At 39.7% G+C, this 15639-nt stretch overlaps 1 protein-coding gene across 1 annotated transcript in view; it reads left to right on the top strand.

The window, feature by feature from the left end:
- The window catches only part of LOC149318775 (cadherin-23-like), a 582387-nt gene that overhangs the window by 53798 nt on the left and 512950 nt on the right, over positions 1–15639 (top strand). Inside the window, exon 3 of the mRNA XM_089510444.1 lies at positions 7934–8011. Coding sequence (XP_089366570.1) covers positions 7934–8011 — 78 coding nt within the window. The remainder of the gene's footprint in view (positions 1–7933; positions 8012–15639) is intronic.

Here is a 15639-nt window from a genome sequence, read left to right on the forward strand (position 1 = left end):
GTTAGCACTGTGAGCTGTGCAGTCCTGTAAAAGGCAATGTTGACTTGGAAGTTAAGTGATTCTGTATGCTATTCACTAGTAAGCATATATGGAATTATAGGCTTATAGTTCTCAAACTGGTTTATGGCATTACTGGGTTCAATATCATTCTGTGGGAAACCCATAGTGACCATTTGTGCTTGGCAACAACTCTCCTAGTCTTACAGGCACATCAATTATTGATACCTGGCTACTCACTGCCTGTTGAATAGATCATTTTGTCATATACTGTTTGTGGTCTGTAGGAAAAAGAGCTACCATAGAAACCTGAGAATTTGACTGGAGTGAGGAAATGCAGGTAGATTTGTTCATAGGTAGGCACACCTATCCTGAATTCAGCAGTAAATAGTAAAATTAGAGTATTGATATTCAAGAAGCTGCAAGGCTCTTTGTTATTAAAAACGTTAATGCAGAAATTCTATAGAAGAAAAGCTCTATAGAGTGTTTTTTTCTGATACCTATACAAAACCATATTTCTGCTTACAGAATCAGTTGGTGGTGTTAGTCCTTTGAACAACAGGCTCATTAAAAATAAAACCTGTACTATGATTAGCCAGTATTCACAATTCAGTGTCTCAACTTTTCAATCTGCACAGATGTGCAGAGCATTTTTATTTGTCAATATTATGCTGGTGACTGGACAGGCAATATTCCCATGGAAAAGTCTATCATCATCCCATCTCATTCATTCCCAAGGTAGCAGCAGTCCATAGTGATAATGATGTAGATAAAGCACTGGTATTACAAGGGGATGGTGAAAAGGTTGCAGCCTGACCAAGAAGCAAATGACCTAGAGCCATGAAACTTACATGATATTTCACATATTTATCCCGAAGTTTACTTGGCTTATTGTTGCCCAAATTTCTTTAACACCCCCCCAAATCTGATGTCTGATCACTGAAATACTTCTCTGCTGCTGCTATCTCCTCTGAATCATTCAAAAATTTCCTTCCTTTCAAACTCTTTTTAAGGTTTGAAAACAGGAAATAGTCAGATGGAGCAAGATCTGGTGAGTAAGGTGGATGGTCTGTGTACTCAAACCCAAAATTATTCAAAACATTGATTGTCTTTCCAGCTATGTGAGCAGGTGTATTGTTCTTCAACAAGAACCAGCACAGCAAATCTGCCTTAACTGTTTGACCCTTATAAAGATCGTCAGTCATCAAAATATTTCCTTATCCCAGAAGCTGGGGCCATGACCTTTCCTGCCAAAGTTTGAGTCTTGAATTTCCTCAGTTGTGGAGAACCTGAGTGCTACCACTGCAAGGACTGTTGTTTAGTCTCTGGATCATAGTAATGTAACCATGTTTCATCAACAGTGACATGTTGCTTCAAAAATTATCACTAGATTGGTCAAAATGCTGCAAAATCAACTTGGATGTATCCACTCAATTTTGTTTCTGGCCAGCATTCAAACATTTTGGCACCCACTTGGCTGACAGCCTCTGCATAGCCAATTGCTTGCCCTGTGCATTCTTGGGATATATCTAGTGTCGAACACACTAAACAATTTCAGGAGTTGACACTGTTGAAGGTCTCCTGAACCTTGTTGCATTTTCAGTCTCAAAATCTCCACACTGAAAGTTGGGACACCATTTGTTCACGGTTGAAAATGATGGGCAATTGTCAGTCAATGTTTGCATCATGCACTCATGGATTTCCTTTGGAGTTTTCTTTTGCAGCAACGAGATGATGGCCCAGAGTTCAGCACTTGTAAATTTCACACTTTTCATTGACATGATCCTATCAGTCTGGAAAAAAAAGTCAGAAATTAGAGCTTTGATCCTGTAAAACACACACACACACACACACAATGTGTGTAAAAGATAAGGAAATTCTCCACTGAGTTCAGAAACTGGCAAATGATATCAAATAGTATGCATGTACCTGTGCCAAACCATTTGAAAAATATACTGTCTCAATGCTGACCTATCATGTGTACAGGATAATGAATGAAGATGCAGAGAACAGCTGCAGAAGCAGACAGTCAGGTGCTATAGTTGCTGCCAAGAAGATTGTGTGGTATTCCTCTCTGAAATAGAGCTATTTGCTTTTAAGCTGAGATGTTGTATGCCCCCTGCAGAGTTTCTATTGCTTCTGAAATATAGCCCCTTTCAATGCAAATTTACTGTGTTTGGAAAGACAATAAATACATAAGAATTCTAAATGTTGAAAGTAGTATTAAGGTTGTTTCTTAAAAGAAACATGAATTCATTGCTGAAACAACAGGATCATCTTGATTCTACACTGCCCCCCCCCCCCCCAGAGGAGCTTCCATCTGTCTGCCTTTTTTGTGATTCACAGGCATTTTAAAAACAAATATTTCATAAGTGCCAGGACATTGTGTTTTTTTTCTTTCTGATGAACTTTGATTGCCTTTGTTTTGGTAGATGCTTCTCTGACTTCTGTTTGCTACTTTATAGTTTACACTATACACTTTAAAATGAAGCTGATGTAAAGCACCTAAAAACTAATTATCCATAGGATGAGATTTCTGTAGGAATGAAATAGGTAGATGGGGTAAGAAACACTGGCACCCCTCCTCTGTTGCTGTTCTTTGCCATCTTCTGTTATCTCTTAATGTAATAAATGTTTCAAAGGACAAGCAAAGAAGTCTGCAATATAGCAGTATCAATTTAAATATAAGCAGTAGAACAGAGAAATGTGGGATAATTACTACTTACTCACAAGTGAATGTAGCATCCCTTAAAAACATTAAAACAGTTCTAATGTTATTATTATTATTATTATTATTATTATTAACCTTTATTTATAAAGCGCTGTAAATTTACACAGCGCTGTACATACAATCTTTTTAATTGGACAGTTCCCTGCCCTCAGGCTTACAATCTAAAAAGACACGGCACAAGAGGAGAAGGGGAAAGGGATGAGGGCCAACAGTTCTTCTCTACCTCCGAGGCCTGGATCCGAGGGGAGATGGACTGGAGGGAGGACATAGCAATACAGGAAATGATTCAATAAAACAGGCAACAAAGGAACATCAAATAGCAAGTGACAATTATGCAATGCCTGGGAACGCTTCTCTGAACAGGATGGTTTTGAAGCTGGTTAAAGAAGTGATGGCTCTTGCTCGCGGGGGAAGAAGGTTCCAGCAGTGAGGGGCAGCGAGTGAAAAGGGGCGAATTCGAGATGGGGCAGAGGAAATCATGGGCTGAGACAGCAGACCTTGACTACCAGAACAGAGAGCCCGAGTGGGAAGGTGAGGAGAAATAAGGTCTGATAAGTAAGGAGTTGTTCAGTAACAATATACATTGCAAATGTAAAGTAGTCACATACTTATCCTATTTAGGATTGATTTGGTAAAGATAAAGTGTATTTATGTCAAGACAAAACTCCACTAGAGATTTGTTGCTTTCTGTGACGTTGGGTGAGAGTGGGTGGGAACTATGGATGACAGTCATAAGAGTGGAGATCAGAAACAGAAGAGGGAAGCCCAGTTGGTGACAAGAGAGAGAGCAAGTGATACATTTTGCATAAATTTGTCTCAAACCTACCTGAATTATTTTACAAACACATATAATGAAAACCTTTGATCAAATATAGTAAGGAGCAAACTGAAATACATTAAAGTTTTTAGCCATACAATGTTTATCTTCCCACTGGAGTGGTACCTATTTATCTACTTGCATTTGCATGCTTTTACACTGCTATGTTGGCAGAAGCTGGGACTAGAGATGGGAGCTCACCCCATCATGCGGCACCCGGGCCTCAAACTGCCAACCTGCCGATCTTGCAATCAACAGAGTTAGCATCTTAACCGCTTGAGCCACCGCCTCCTTTAATTCTACATATGTTTAATCAAAAAGATATGCTGCTGCTTTTTCAAGGGAACTTTCTTTCTAAGCAGTTGTACATGGACAGGATTTGCCCTGCTTTCTGCTGAATTTTAAGAGCCAAGAGGCACCTATTGTAGAAAAGGCAACCGGATATTCCATTTTTCTGGTCTTGGCTGCTGAATTGCTAGAACGTCTTCAGCCTTTTAGATAGATTTTCCAAGACATCAAGGCTAGCACTGATTGAAATCTGGAAACTATGCTTTACTGTGCTACTACTAAGTAAGCTTTCAGGTTTTCTGGGGGTGAGTTTAGGTTTACAACTGGACACCTGTTTTGTAGGTAAGCCAGAAACTAGACCCTGCAGAAACAAGATGCAAAATATTTCTGACAGATCAATTAAAAACCCTATTTCCCTTGTTCAATAATGCCTGGCAGCTAAAGTGGATCTCTTAATAAGAGACAGTCCTGGCTACTCTAACACTGGCTAGGAACCAAAGCAAACCCATCTGTCATATGTTATGTGCTCTGGATGTATCTCAGAAACTTGTTAAAGTCTCCATTCCCTACCACCACTACTTTGTGTCCCATAATAGAAACCACTGGGGATCTGGGTATTGGGAGTTTTGGTTCTGATGTTCCCAGATCAGACATTCAACCTCTTCTTTGGCTTTTCACAATAGGCTGCCCTCAGCTTCAGTTTCTCTATTGCTAAAATAAGAGCAACTCATAAAATTGTTATTAGTATGACTCTTAAATAAAAGATATATGCCATGAAACTATATGATTAGGGCAAAAGGCTATTGGAAGTAGCAGTAAATAGTAATAGTGAGATTGTCATTATCCACCCTCCCACGGGATCTGAATTGAAGCTCATCAAAGCACTTACATTATTTCCTCCAAACCTTTCCTGTTCAAGAAGCAGACGTGTGCATTTATTTACTTATTTGAGCTAAATGATCAGGCAACTGCTATAAGTGAGCCTCATTATTAAAAGGGAAATGCTTTGGAGGAATTAAGGTTGACAAGGCAAAAGGCTCACAGCTCTAGGAGCAACAATGAGGTATTAAACATGTGCTAAAACAATAATTGCCATCTCCTGTTCCCCTGCATTGTCTGACCCTTACCATCACTATGAAACAAAAAGGAAAAAATGTATAGTTGTTCCCCACTCTTATCCACAGAGGATATGGTCTAAGACCTCCAGTGGATGCCTGAAACTGTGGATAGCATCAAAACCTATACCAGTAACATTTTCAGACTGTGATTGACTGTGGATAATTGAAACTGCAGATATGGGGATGGGGCTATGTAAGTTTTTCAGACCATGACTGACCACGAGTAACTGAAATCATGGAAAGCAAAACTGCAGCAGCCTTCCTTATCTGGGTGCTCACCAGAAATTTTGGACAATAACTCCAGCAAACATAGCATGGTAACTTGGGTCTGTGGTTGGTAGCAAAGGCAAGGAGGTGAATCATAGAAATATAGTTGGGCCTCCCCATTTATGGTTTGAAAATTCATTCTCTCTCTCTCTTCTCATCTATATCTATATCTATATCTGTCTGTAAATTTCTAAAAGCAAACCTTGATTTTCCCATTTTATATAACACCATTTTACTGTACCATTGTATTTAATGGGACTTGAGCTTCCACAGATTTTGGTATCCACAGGGGATCCTGGAACCAAAGTCCATACAGGAAATGATTATATGATCTGTTAATGTCCACTGCGGTCCTCCAGTGATCTCAGCATCTCATGTATTCATTTTGCATCTGGCTGTGGTGATACAGCTGATGCTTTTGTGATTTTCCCACTCTCTACAAGGCACGGAATAGCTTAAGAGTAGTGTCCACTGGCTCTATAGCGTGTTGGGCACTTTGGCTGTTGCCGAAGGAAGAAAGTAATATCAACCTTCATTGTGACCACAAATAGACATACAAAGGTGTAACACTAACTTATGCCTGCATATGCCACTAACAGGATGTTTTTGTGATAGCCGGGTTTCGAGTATAGTGGGACATTATTTACCGGTGATTGGTTCCAGTACCCATCATGGATACCAAAATTCATAGATGCTCATTTCCTATCATAAACAATGGCATAGTAAAATAAAGGTAAAGGTAAAGGTAGTCCCTTGACATGAATGTCTAGTCATAACTGATAGTAGGGGGTGGTGCTCATTTCCATTACTAAGCCAAAGAGCCAGCATTGTCTGAGGACTACTCTGGTGGTCATGTGGCCAGCATGACTGCACAGAACACTGTTATTTACTTGCATTTGCCTGCTTTCGAACTGCTAGGTTGGCAGCAGCTGGGAATAGTGACAAGAGCTCACCCCATCATGCAGCACTAGGGTCTCAAACTACCAGCCTTCCGATTTTCTGATTGTCAGAATCAGCGTCTTAACCATTAAGCCATTTTATATAAATTAGCAAAACCAGGGTTTACTTTGTTGGTTTTTTTGGATGAATATTTTCACACTGTTGTTGGTAGAATCCATGGATACACAGGGCCAACTTAAAGCCATTGTTTTCTTGTTCTTTAAACAAATGTGCCTGGACGTGTAATGCTGCAGTTGGGTTAGGTAGCTAGGGATATACTAAACCACCAAATGCTTGGGGATGAAAGGGGGATTAGAGTCTGAATTAGGGACAAAAGTTCTGTTAAATTTTTGCAAGAACAAAAAATAGAACTGATTCTATCTAATGCTGGAGAGAAGACCCATGTAGATCATAGTAACAAACTAGAGCAAGGATGAGGAAGTTGTAGCCCTCCAGTTGTTGAACTGTAAAACTGTAATTCAACTACAGCTTTATGATTAGTAATGAACTCTAGTACAACAATATTTGAAGGGCCACTAACTGGCCACTCCTGAAGTAGGGTGTTAAATGGAATACTTGGCTTACCCTTTGACGTACTTATGGCATATACCTGCTGCAAGGTGGCTAGATTTGTGTATTACTTGCTAAATAGCTTACTTGCTGTTCACTGCTATGATCTTTGGAATAGCGGTATATAAATAAAATAAATTATTATTATTATTGAACATTATACACATTCTGATAATTTTGATTTAAATTCTAAACTGGAAGAAGAATTTCTTAGGGAAACAAGACTTGATTTGGAGCATTTCAACTGGACATATTGATATTCTTAATCAATCAATGATGAATTTAAGCAGTAACCATAGTCCTAAAGCATATACAAGTCATAGTGGGTGCCACACAACCACAACAGAGATGTGTTGAGGAAACATCCAGTTTTACTCAAAGAAAACATCTAGTTTCCTCAGTATTGAACACTTCGGGATTCAGAGAACAGACTATGCTTGCAACAGAAACATTACTTTGACAAATTACTTTGTGTGCACTGCAAATGAAAAATGTGCAACAGTATTATTATTATTATTATTATTATTATTATTTAGTAGTACTACTATTACTAAAAAAAACTATCAATAGAAATGCTCTAAATATTTATGCATGCTTTATGCATATTGGGCTATTCCCAATGTATCCTCCCATTGTTCTTGGTAATTCACTAGAACTTTGTTGCTGTCCACTCACTGCCATCCAAAATCCTGTCCCTTTCCACTTTAGCACTGAAATAATTTGCTGTGCCTAAGTAAAACAAGGAATAAATGCTTTCACTAAGTCAGCTCATTCTAGGGGTTTTTTTGGAGGGGGGCATGCAAAGATTTCTGTTTCTAACTGTTGCAATTTCAGCTATTTTGTTCTATAGAAAGACTGGGAGCAGCTTATTCCTAGAAAAGGAACTTCATGTGATGTGGATGTAGCCTTAGACTACATTAGGAGCCCTGGTGGTGCAGTAGTTTAATGCTTTATTGCAGCCACAATGTTGTGAGTTTGATCCCAGGGCTCAAGGTTTCCATCCTTTCGTAGGTTGGTAAAATGAGTACCCAGCTTATTAGGGGCAATTGTCTTATGCATTGTAAACTGCTTAGAGTGCTTAGTTCTCTATGAAGCAATATAGAAATGTAAAGTGCTAAGTTCTGCTGTTAGACTGGTATGTATTCTATCCTCTCGCCATGATTTTCCAATTAAAAATAATGTATTTGTTTTTTCTAATTCTTCCAGGTCTGAGCAATCGATTGCCATATTTCATAAATTATTTCTTTGACACCTATCTGTTGATCAATGAAGATACACCAGTGGGTAAGTGCATTAAGCATCATGCTGAATTAATAAAATATCATTTTTCAATCCATCTGTCTTTGTAGGTGGGAGCAAATCAGAAAGGCAAGACACTATGGGCTGAAACAGATGGCCCTGAAGGGGTGGCTTGACACTGCCCCTTTGAACTCCGGATCAGGGCCACAGCAATTGCACACTGTGGCACCAATTGGCTATTTGCTGGCCCAAAAAGAAGTGGCAGAAAGCCACTTCTTTTTGAGCTGGCAAAAAGCTGGCTTTTTCACCACTGCCGCGTCTTTTCAGGGCTCCTACAGTGTGCATCATCTAAATGCCGTGCCGCCAGTGCATCACAATGCTGCCCACCATGTGGGCAGGTGGGTGGTGTGACACTGGCTTGGGGGCATTGTCAGGGCATGCACTGTCTAAATGACACGCTCTCACGCCGCCCCCCAAGCTGGCGTATGGTGCCAGTCTGTTTCACCCCTATGTCAGTTTTAAAGGGGCTGCCTTTTAAACCATTAAAATGTTAGTTTTAGATAGGGCCACAATTCTTTAGTAATTTCATTCTCAAAGGATGCAAGAAGTCATTTAGCAATTTTCTTCCCACTGTGAGATGATCTTTAAAAACTGCACAGTTAAATATTTATTCTGCACAAAATTCACATGTGGTATTTTTGCACAGCAAACATTTTCTACACAAGAAACAGCACTGTCTACAATGGATATAATATTTCTGAATTTTCTTTTCTTCAAATAAAATATTGTTTCCTATGGCCTAGATACCCGAAAGGCAACAGATCTCATCTGATCTTGGAAACTAAACAAGGTCAGTTCTGGTTAGTAGTCAGATGGGATACTTTCAGCGAGTATCAAGTGCTTTAGGCTATATTTTAGAAGAGGGAACTGACAAAATCACCTGTGAGTATTCCTTGCCTAAGCAAATCCTATGATATTCAGGTGATTTGAAGGCACATATACACAGAGAGAGGGATAATACTGTTGCTCCACCTAAAACTGTGGGTGCATTTACACAGTATAAATAATGCAGTTTGGTGCCACTTTAACTGCCATGGCTCCATCCTCCACAACCCTGGCATTTGTAGTTTGTGAGGCACCAGCACTCTTTTCCAGAGAAGGCGAAAGACTTTGTAAAACTACAAATTGCAGGATTCCATAGGATGGAGCTACATCACTTAAAGTGGTGTCAAACTGCAGTGTAGATGCATCCCATGTGCATATTTTTCTCATCATCATCATCGTTGTTGTTGTCATCATCAGTATTATATTCATTTGTATCCCCTTTCACCCCAAAACTGGGACTCAGAGTGTCTCAGAGTTGGGTAAGTCTTCACCACAGCATTTCAGCTCAGGAAATATTTTCTGGCTAGAAATATTATTTTATGTGGACAAAAAAAAAAAGCTCTTTTATATGCAAAATACCCACATGCAAAGTTTGCATAGACTAAGTGCTTAGTGCTTCCTGTATAGGAAATAGTATTTCTGCACAGAGAAATATATATTTTCCCACAGAAAATGATTTTTCCTAGCAGAAATGATGTTTACTGCACAAAAAATTATGCTCAGATTTTATGCAGGATAAACTGTGAAGATTCTTGTCAATCAGGTGTCTCCTTGTCCGGATTTCCTGGAACACAAAGAAACATATTTTCTGGCCACTTTTGAATATTTTTGAATATGGTTACCATCCCTATTTTCAGAAGACTGGTAATGTGAAAGTAACAGCCTCTTCAACTGAATATTTAAGAGATGATTAAAGAAAAATTAAACTGGATGTAGTAAGAATGTGACTATGTGCATTTTAAAGTTCTAATACCAGAATATTTGGGTGCATTTAATCACATTTTGGTGATTATTTTCTAGCAAAATGGAGTAGCAATGGTCTGTCTAGTTATTCCTATTCTTGGGGTTGACTTGGGGAATCAGGTTGTTTTCATTCTGTTCCTTTGCTCCTTGGTGGGTTAGGTGTATGGTACATTCTTCTACTCTTGGGTCCAAACCACACTGCAGAAATAAAGCCTTCTCTGTCAGAGAGCTCTGATGCTACAATAAACTACAATTTCCAGGGTTCCATAACACTGAGCCAGAGAAGGCTAAATGTTTCACAAAAACTGTAGTTCCCAGGATTCCCCAGGAAAATTAAAGCAGTCTCAAACTGGATTATTGCTTCAGTGGGTTTCGAAGCTTGGTTTCTGGTTCAGTTATTGGATCCCTGAACTTAATTACAAAACTATGGTCCATTGTATTTCTTTCCTGTGGCGTTTTACTTTATTTGTGATAACCTCCTACAGTATGATAAAATTAGCAATACAGTTGCCCCTTTGAACTCTTGGGCTTCAGATTCATAAATTTGATTGTAGATGGATCATTACAGTATGTGCCTTAATATTAAATTGCAGCAAAATTAACATGGACACTCTGAAGAATGTGCATTCACACTGACACCATTAAATAATACAGGAAGCAATCATTGCTGGGGTTTTTTATATTCATGGGTGGGGTGTCCCAGTACTGGATCCAAAGGGGCCATATATATGTACATTCACATTTCTACAGAATTTTCTCCACCCCCCCTCCCATTTTGGATTCCACTTTTGGATCCAAAAACACAAGGCCTCTGTAGATTTTTGTATTTTGGATGCTCAGAATAAGAAACTTTCCAAACTTGAAGTGCAACAGTGAGACTGATGCCATCCTCACGCACTCAGCATTTACCAGGCTCTAATATCATCTGAGTATAAAGACAGACTTTTATAACAGAGGACTAGTCCTCAGCTACACTTGCAGATTTAAGTCTGTTCTGGTTTGGGCTGTTCATAAAACTCACAAAAACAATATTTTGCCACTTTCTTTCATTTAAAAAAACCCACCAAGGTGAAGGGAGGGGGTCTTGCTGAGCTAAGAAAGGTACTGTAAATTTTAAAATATGAATTTTTTTAAAAAGATATGAAAAATATAAAACTCTGGACAGAAACAGATGGCCCAGAAAGAGCAGTGTGCAGCTGCTCTTATGCCATTTGCGTTAGGCCTGTGGCAACCACACATGCCTGACCTCAATCAGGGCTGCAACTGTGGTCCAGAACTGGGCCAGCAGAAGGAGCGGATCTTGTCTGCTCTTTTTTTGGCCCAGTTCTTTCAAGAAGAGGCTGCCTCAGCATGGCTTCTGGCCACATTTGGGGTATACATCATCTAAACACTATGCCCCAAACATGGCCAGAAACTGTATTATTTGGCCCATCTGTTTCAGGCCTGTTTCCTTTATCTTACCCTAAAATATGACACACATGTATGCATCCTCCACATCTCCTTAGCTACTAGTGAGTTGGCTGAGAACAGGGAAAGTGTGTGGATGTGTGTGTGTGTGTGTGTGGAGGCTGACTTGTGACCTTGGCAAAATATTTCAAGGTTTGAATGACAGATTTAGCTTTTATTTATTTACTTTTGTCAGTGATCAGTTTTAGTAAATACAGATATCGATTGGGGTTTGTTCAACCTCTTTCCAGACTCTCATCTCATAAAACATGTGCACTGCATGGATCATAAGGCCCTACATGTTCATAAACAAAAAGGGTCTAACCATGAAGGGCTGCTATCCAGGTCCCATCTAATAACTACATTATTACAGTTCTGACTCTTATTATTGGCTCCTGTCCTCGAGAAGGTCTTTACAGAACACTATTGTCAATTCATTTATCTCTAGGGAAAGCTGGTCAGGTTTTTTTTTTTTTAAAAGATATTTAAAGGATCTGTCTGTGAAAATATAAACATGGATCTGATTGTTAGCAGCAGATTTCTATAATTCCAGTAATTTTCGGTTCCCTCCAATCAAATCTTTAACATACTTGAAACTATATGAATTACCCTTTATTCCATGGGGCAGACAACTCTCAGGGATTGGGAGGTTGCATCCTCCCCCCATTTCCTTGGATAACCTCAACATCCAAAAATGTTTTAGAGATAAATTTCCATGCTGATTTGCCCCTCCCTGGACCATTTTAGGCCAGAGAGGGGCCCTTTTCGCAACTGGAAGTGATCTTGAAGTCAGAACCCTCTCTTCGGTCTAAAATGGCCAGTTCCTCCCTCCTATCTTCCAAAATTGCCTTCTATATTTTTAGGATAATGGGATTTGTTTTTTTCAGTTTGAGGGTTTGAGGATTTGCATGTGGCCTGTAAACTTTTCTTTCCCCACCCTATTTAAATACAGCTGGAAGAATGCCTGTATATCTATTATTTGCTTGTTTGTAACCTAAGTTTGCTTTTGATCAGTGGTGTCACTTGGCAGTGGGGGTGTTTGAGGTCCACACGGGGTGACACCAGAGGAGGGTTACTCCTGGTCTGGCCCTCTGTGTGTGTGTATATATATGTGTGTGTGTGTTTGTTTGTGTGTGCAGTGCTTCTGCTATGCAGTGGTGGGTGCACATCTCTGCTGGCTTCCCTGCTGCCCTCACTCTCTCTATCAAAGGAGCCATGGCACTGCGAAAGGCAGCACAGGTGGTGGTTGCACGTCTTTGCCAGCCTCCCTTCACCGAGAGAGTTAAGGCAGCAAAGAAGAAGGCGAGAGTGGTGGACACACACAGGCCCCTGCCAGCCTTCCTGCTACCCAGCAGCAGGGAAGCCCTCCCCTCCCATTTGCTGCCTCACTTGCCTGGATGCTCCCCCCTTTCTGGGGGTTGCCAGGCAGCGGATGGCCATTGATGTGGGAGGGATGTGACGCTGCACTGCCTGACACTAACCCTAGTGACACCACTGCTATTAGTGTCTATTGATGAGATCTAATTTGTGTTGCAAGATGTTTGGGACATGGTTAGGAGTCCCTGCTCTGATAGGTACAGGCTATTCTCTCTTGGAATGTGCTGGGTACTGGGGGTTTTTTGCATTGCATTGTGGAAATACATTGTATGCTATTCGCCTCTGTTTGTATGTTTTGAAAATGTGATATGCCAGAAAACTGCATAATGCTGCCCCGGTAGTGCTCAGTTCTTGGAGAACTGTACATAATGGAACACTTCAACAAGATTCTTTTTAAAAGAATGTGTTATGTTCAAGAGGCTGGATTTCTGGTGTTGAATTTCTAATTTCATATAACTATCTATTCAAGTAAAGTTAAACAAACAATGCAGGGATTGTAATGTTTGGGGATATTCTTCCTTAATCAGGTGAAAAGTAAAAACATGGAGACTGTAGTTCTGTGTGCTATGCCTTATTATTTGTTAATCAAGCACAGTTGAACATGAGGCATATGTTCAAGTGTAGGAATCATGTCTTCCTTCAGATATTGTTAAACTCCCACCTTTCCTTATCATTATCTTTACTGACTATGGCTGTTGGGAGTTGGAGTTCAATAACATCTGAAGGGCCATTTTCCCCTTATACCCTTTATAACTTCCTGAAGAATTTTTTTCTTCTTTTCATATCCAGAAACAAGATAGTACAGTACTTGGAAGACTAATTGTGGCGACCTATATTCTCATTTGTACTTTTACCGTAATCTGCCTCTTACCTTCTAGGCAACCCTTGCTCCACTTCAGTTTCATTTATGCTCTCAACTAACCCTCATCCATGTTTTCTGCTTTTTCAGCACACACACAATTTTTCTTTCTGCTTGTCACCACCACTGAGAAAGGTATTTCACATTTCATTAACACATGCATGTTCTCACTTGAATGTGTGATTAAAGACACAACTTTAATTTTACTTCAAATGCAGTGTTTCTCGCTGTGGCCAGTAATCAAATGCTGTACATATGTACATACTGAGAGGACCAGGCAGGCTTTAGAAAGTTAAGAGGGCAATCAAAATAGCATTCCACCCAACCTTTTAAAATCCCTCTTTAAATCCGTTAAAACATGTTCACTATTTAATGTGGTTAAGAGAACATCAACTTGTGAAGGGCTGATATCTACTAAATAAAGAGATGGTTTGGAGGTGTGCTAATAAGGCTTGTGGACTGATTCATTCTCAGGTTTCCTTCCTGATAACTACTGTGTCTGCCAATTAATGAGCACCAATAAAAGAACTACTGGGTGGTACTGGCAATGGAACATTATGTATTTCAATAGCATTTTGTCAGATTGTATAATGTGAATGTTCTCTTCTTTGGACATCAGGGTATTGTGGGTATTATTATTATTATTATTTGCTATTTTTCTCCCATTGGGGAGAGGGAAGAAGACTTGCTATCCCAACTAATATTCACATATCCCAATTACTTGTATCCAGATGATGATAACAGTCTACAGTCAGGTACAATTTTGGTATACATTTTTTCTTAGACAACCTCTTTGTGATATAATGATATGATATAGCTAGTCAAATCTGGCTGTGTAAGGATGTTGCTTAAGGCTGAGTGAAGGCAATAGCCATTGAGGAATTGCTGCCCGCAATCTTCATTTGCAATGTTTGCCCCTCAGTTGTGTCTTTTTTAAATTAAATTTTATTTTGTTGTATGATCACGACATGCTTACTGGGGGAAATGGTTATTTTTCCAAACCAACAATGGTCCAGCAGCTAATCAGGATGGCAAAGAACAGTTAACCATTGTATATATATGGGAGGGAAGGTAAGATTTTGTGAAGTACCGATTTGCCCTTGATCAATATTGCTTTGAGAACCAATGTTGCATAGTGGATTGAGTGTTGGACTTGGAGTCTGGAGACTAGGGTTTGAACTCGGCCATGGAACTCAGCCTCAGAAGAAGGCAATGACAACCTCCTTTGAACAAATTGTACCAAAGAAAACCTTATGATAGGTTCACTTTTGGGGTTGTCATAAGTAAGAAATGATTAGAAGGCATACACCAACAAGTATTGCTTTTATAAATGCAATGCAGAATAAGCTCAACTTGTGTCCCTTCAAACCTTTATCCTGTCCTCATCTCCTTTAATTCATTTGTACTAATACATCTGTTTTCTTCCTCCACACCTTCTCTTCCTTCTTCAATATTTCCCCCTTTTCTTTCTGGATTGAATTTATCTGCCTTCCCCTTTCTCCACGTGATACCTAGAGAAGTGTTAAGCAACAATTAAAGAGATAATTCCCTTTCTAATCACTTACATGAGTAAATTAGTCTTGTCAGGAGCTATTAAGACAGAGAGCTCAGAATTCATTAGTCTAGATTGGGCCTATGAAGCTTCTGGCATCGCTGCTGGTCCAGGTTGATTAATTTCCTTGAAAACACCATCAATGCCCATCTGCTTCATTTAGATCTTTGGAGAGCAATTTTCAGGTGGACTGACCCCCTCGTCAGTTATTTCAACCAGAAGTAATGACTGACACACACAACCTACTGCAGTGTGAAGAGTAAACTCTGTATGTCTATGTCCGTGTGTGTGCGTGTGCAGGCACATAGATATAAAAATGAAATATACACACTAACACATTTAGGGTCTCCCACGTAAATATGACTGTGGGATTAAATATAAATACTTATGGTGGTTTAGTGGTTAAGACGCCAATTCTGAACATTGTAAGAGTGAAAGATTGGCAGTTCGAGGCCCAAGCACCGCAGGACAGAGTGAGCTCCCATCACCAGTTTCAACTTCTGCCAGCCTAGCAGTTTGAAAGCATGAAAAATGCAAGTAGATTAATAGATACCTCTTCAGTGGGAAAGTAACAGCAATAGGTGCAGTCCT

Source organism: Sceloporus occidentalis, unplaced genomic scaffold (assembly GCF_023333645.1).
Source record: "Sceloporus occidentalis isolate IW3139 unplaced genomic scaffold, rSceOcc1.0.p SCAF_2, whole genome shotgun sequence".
NCBI lineage: Eukaryota > Metazoa > Chordata > Lepidosauria > Squamata > Phrynosomatidae > Sceloporus > Sceloporus occidentalis.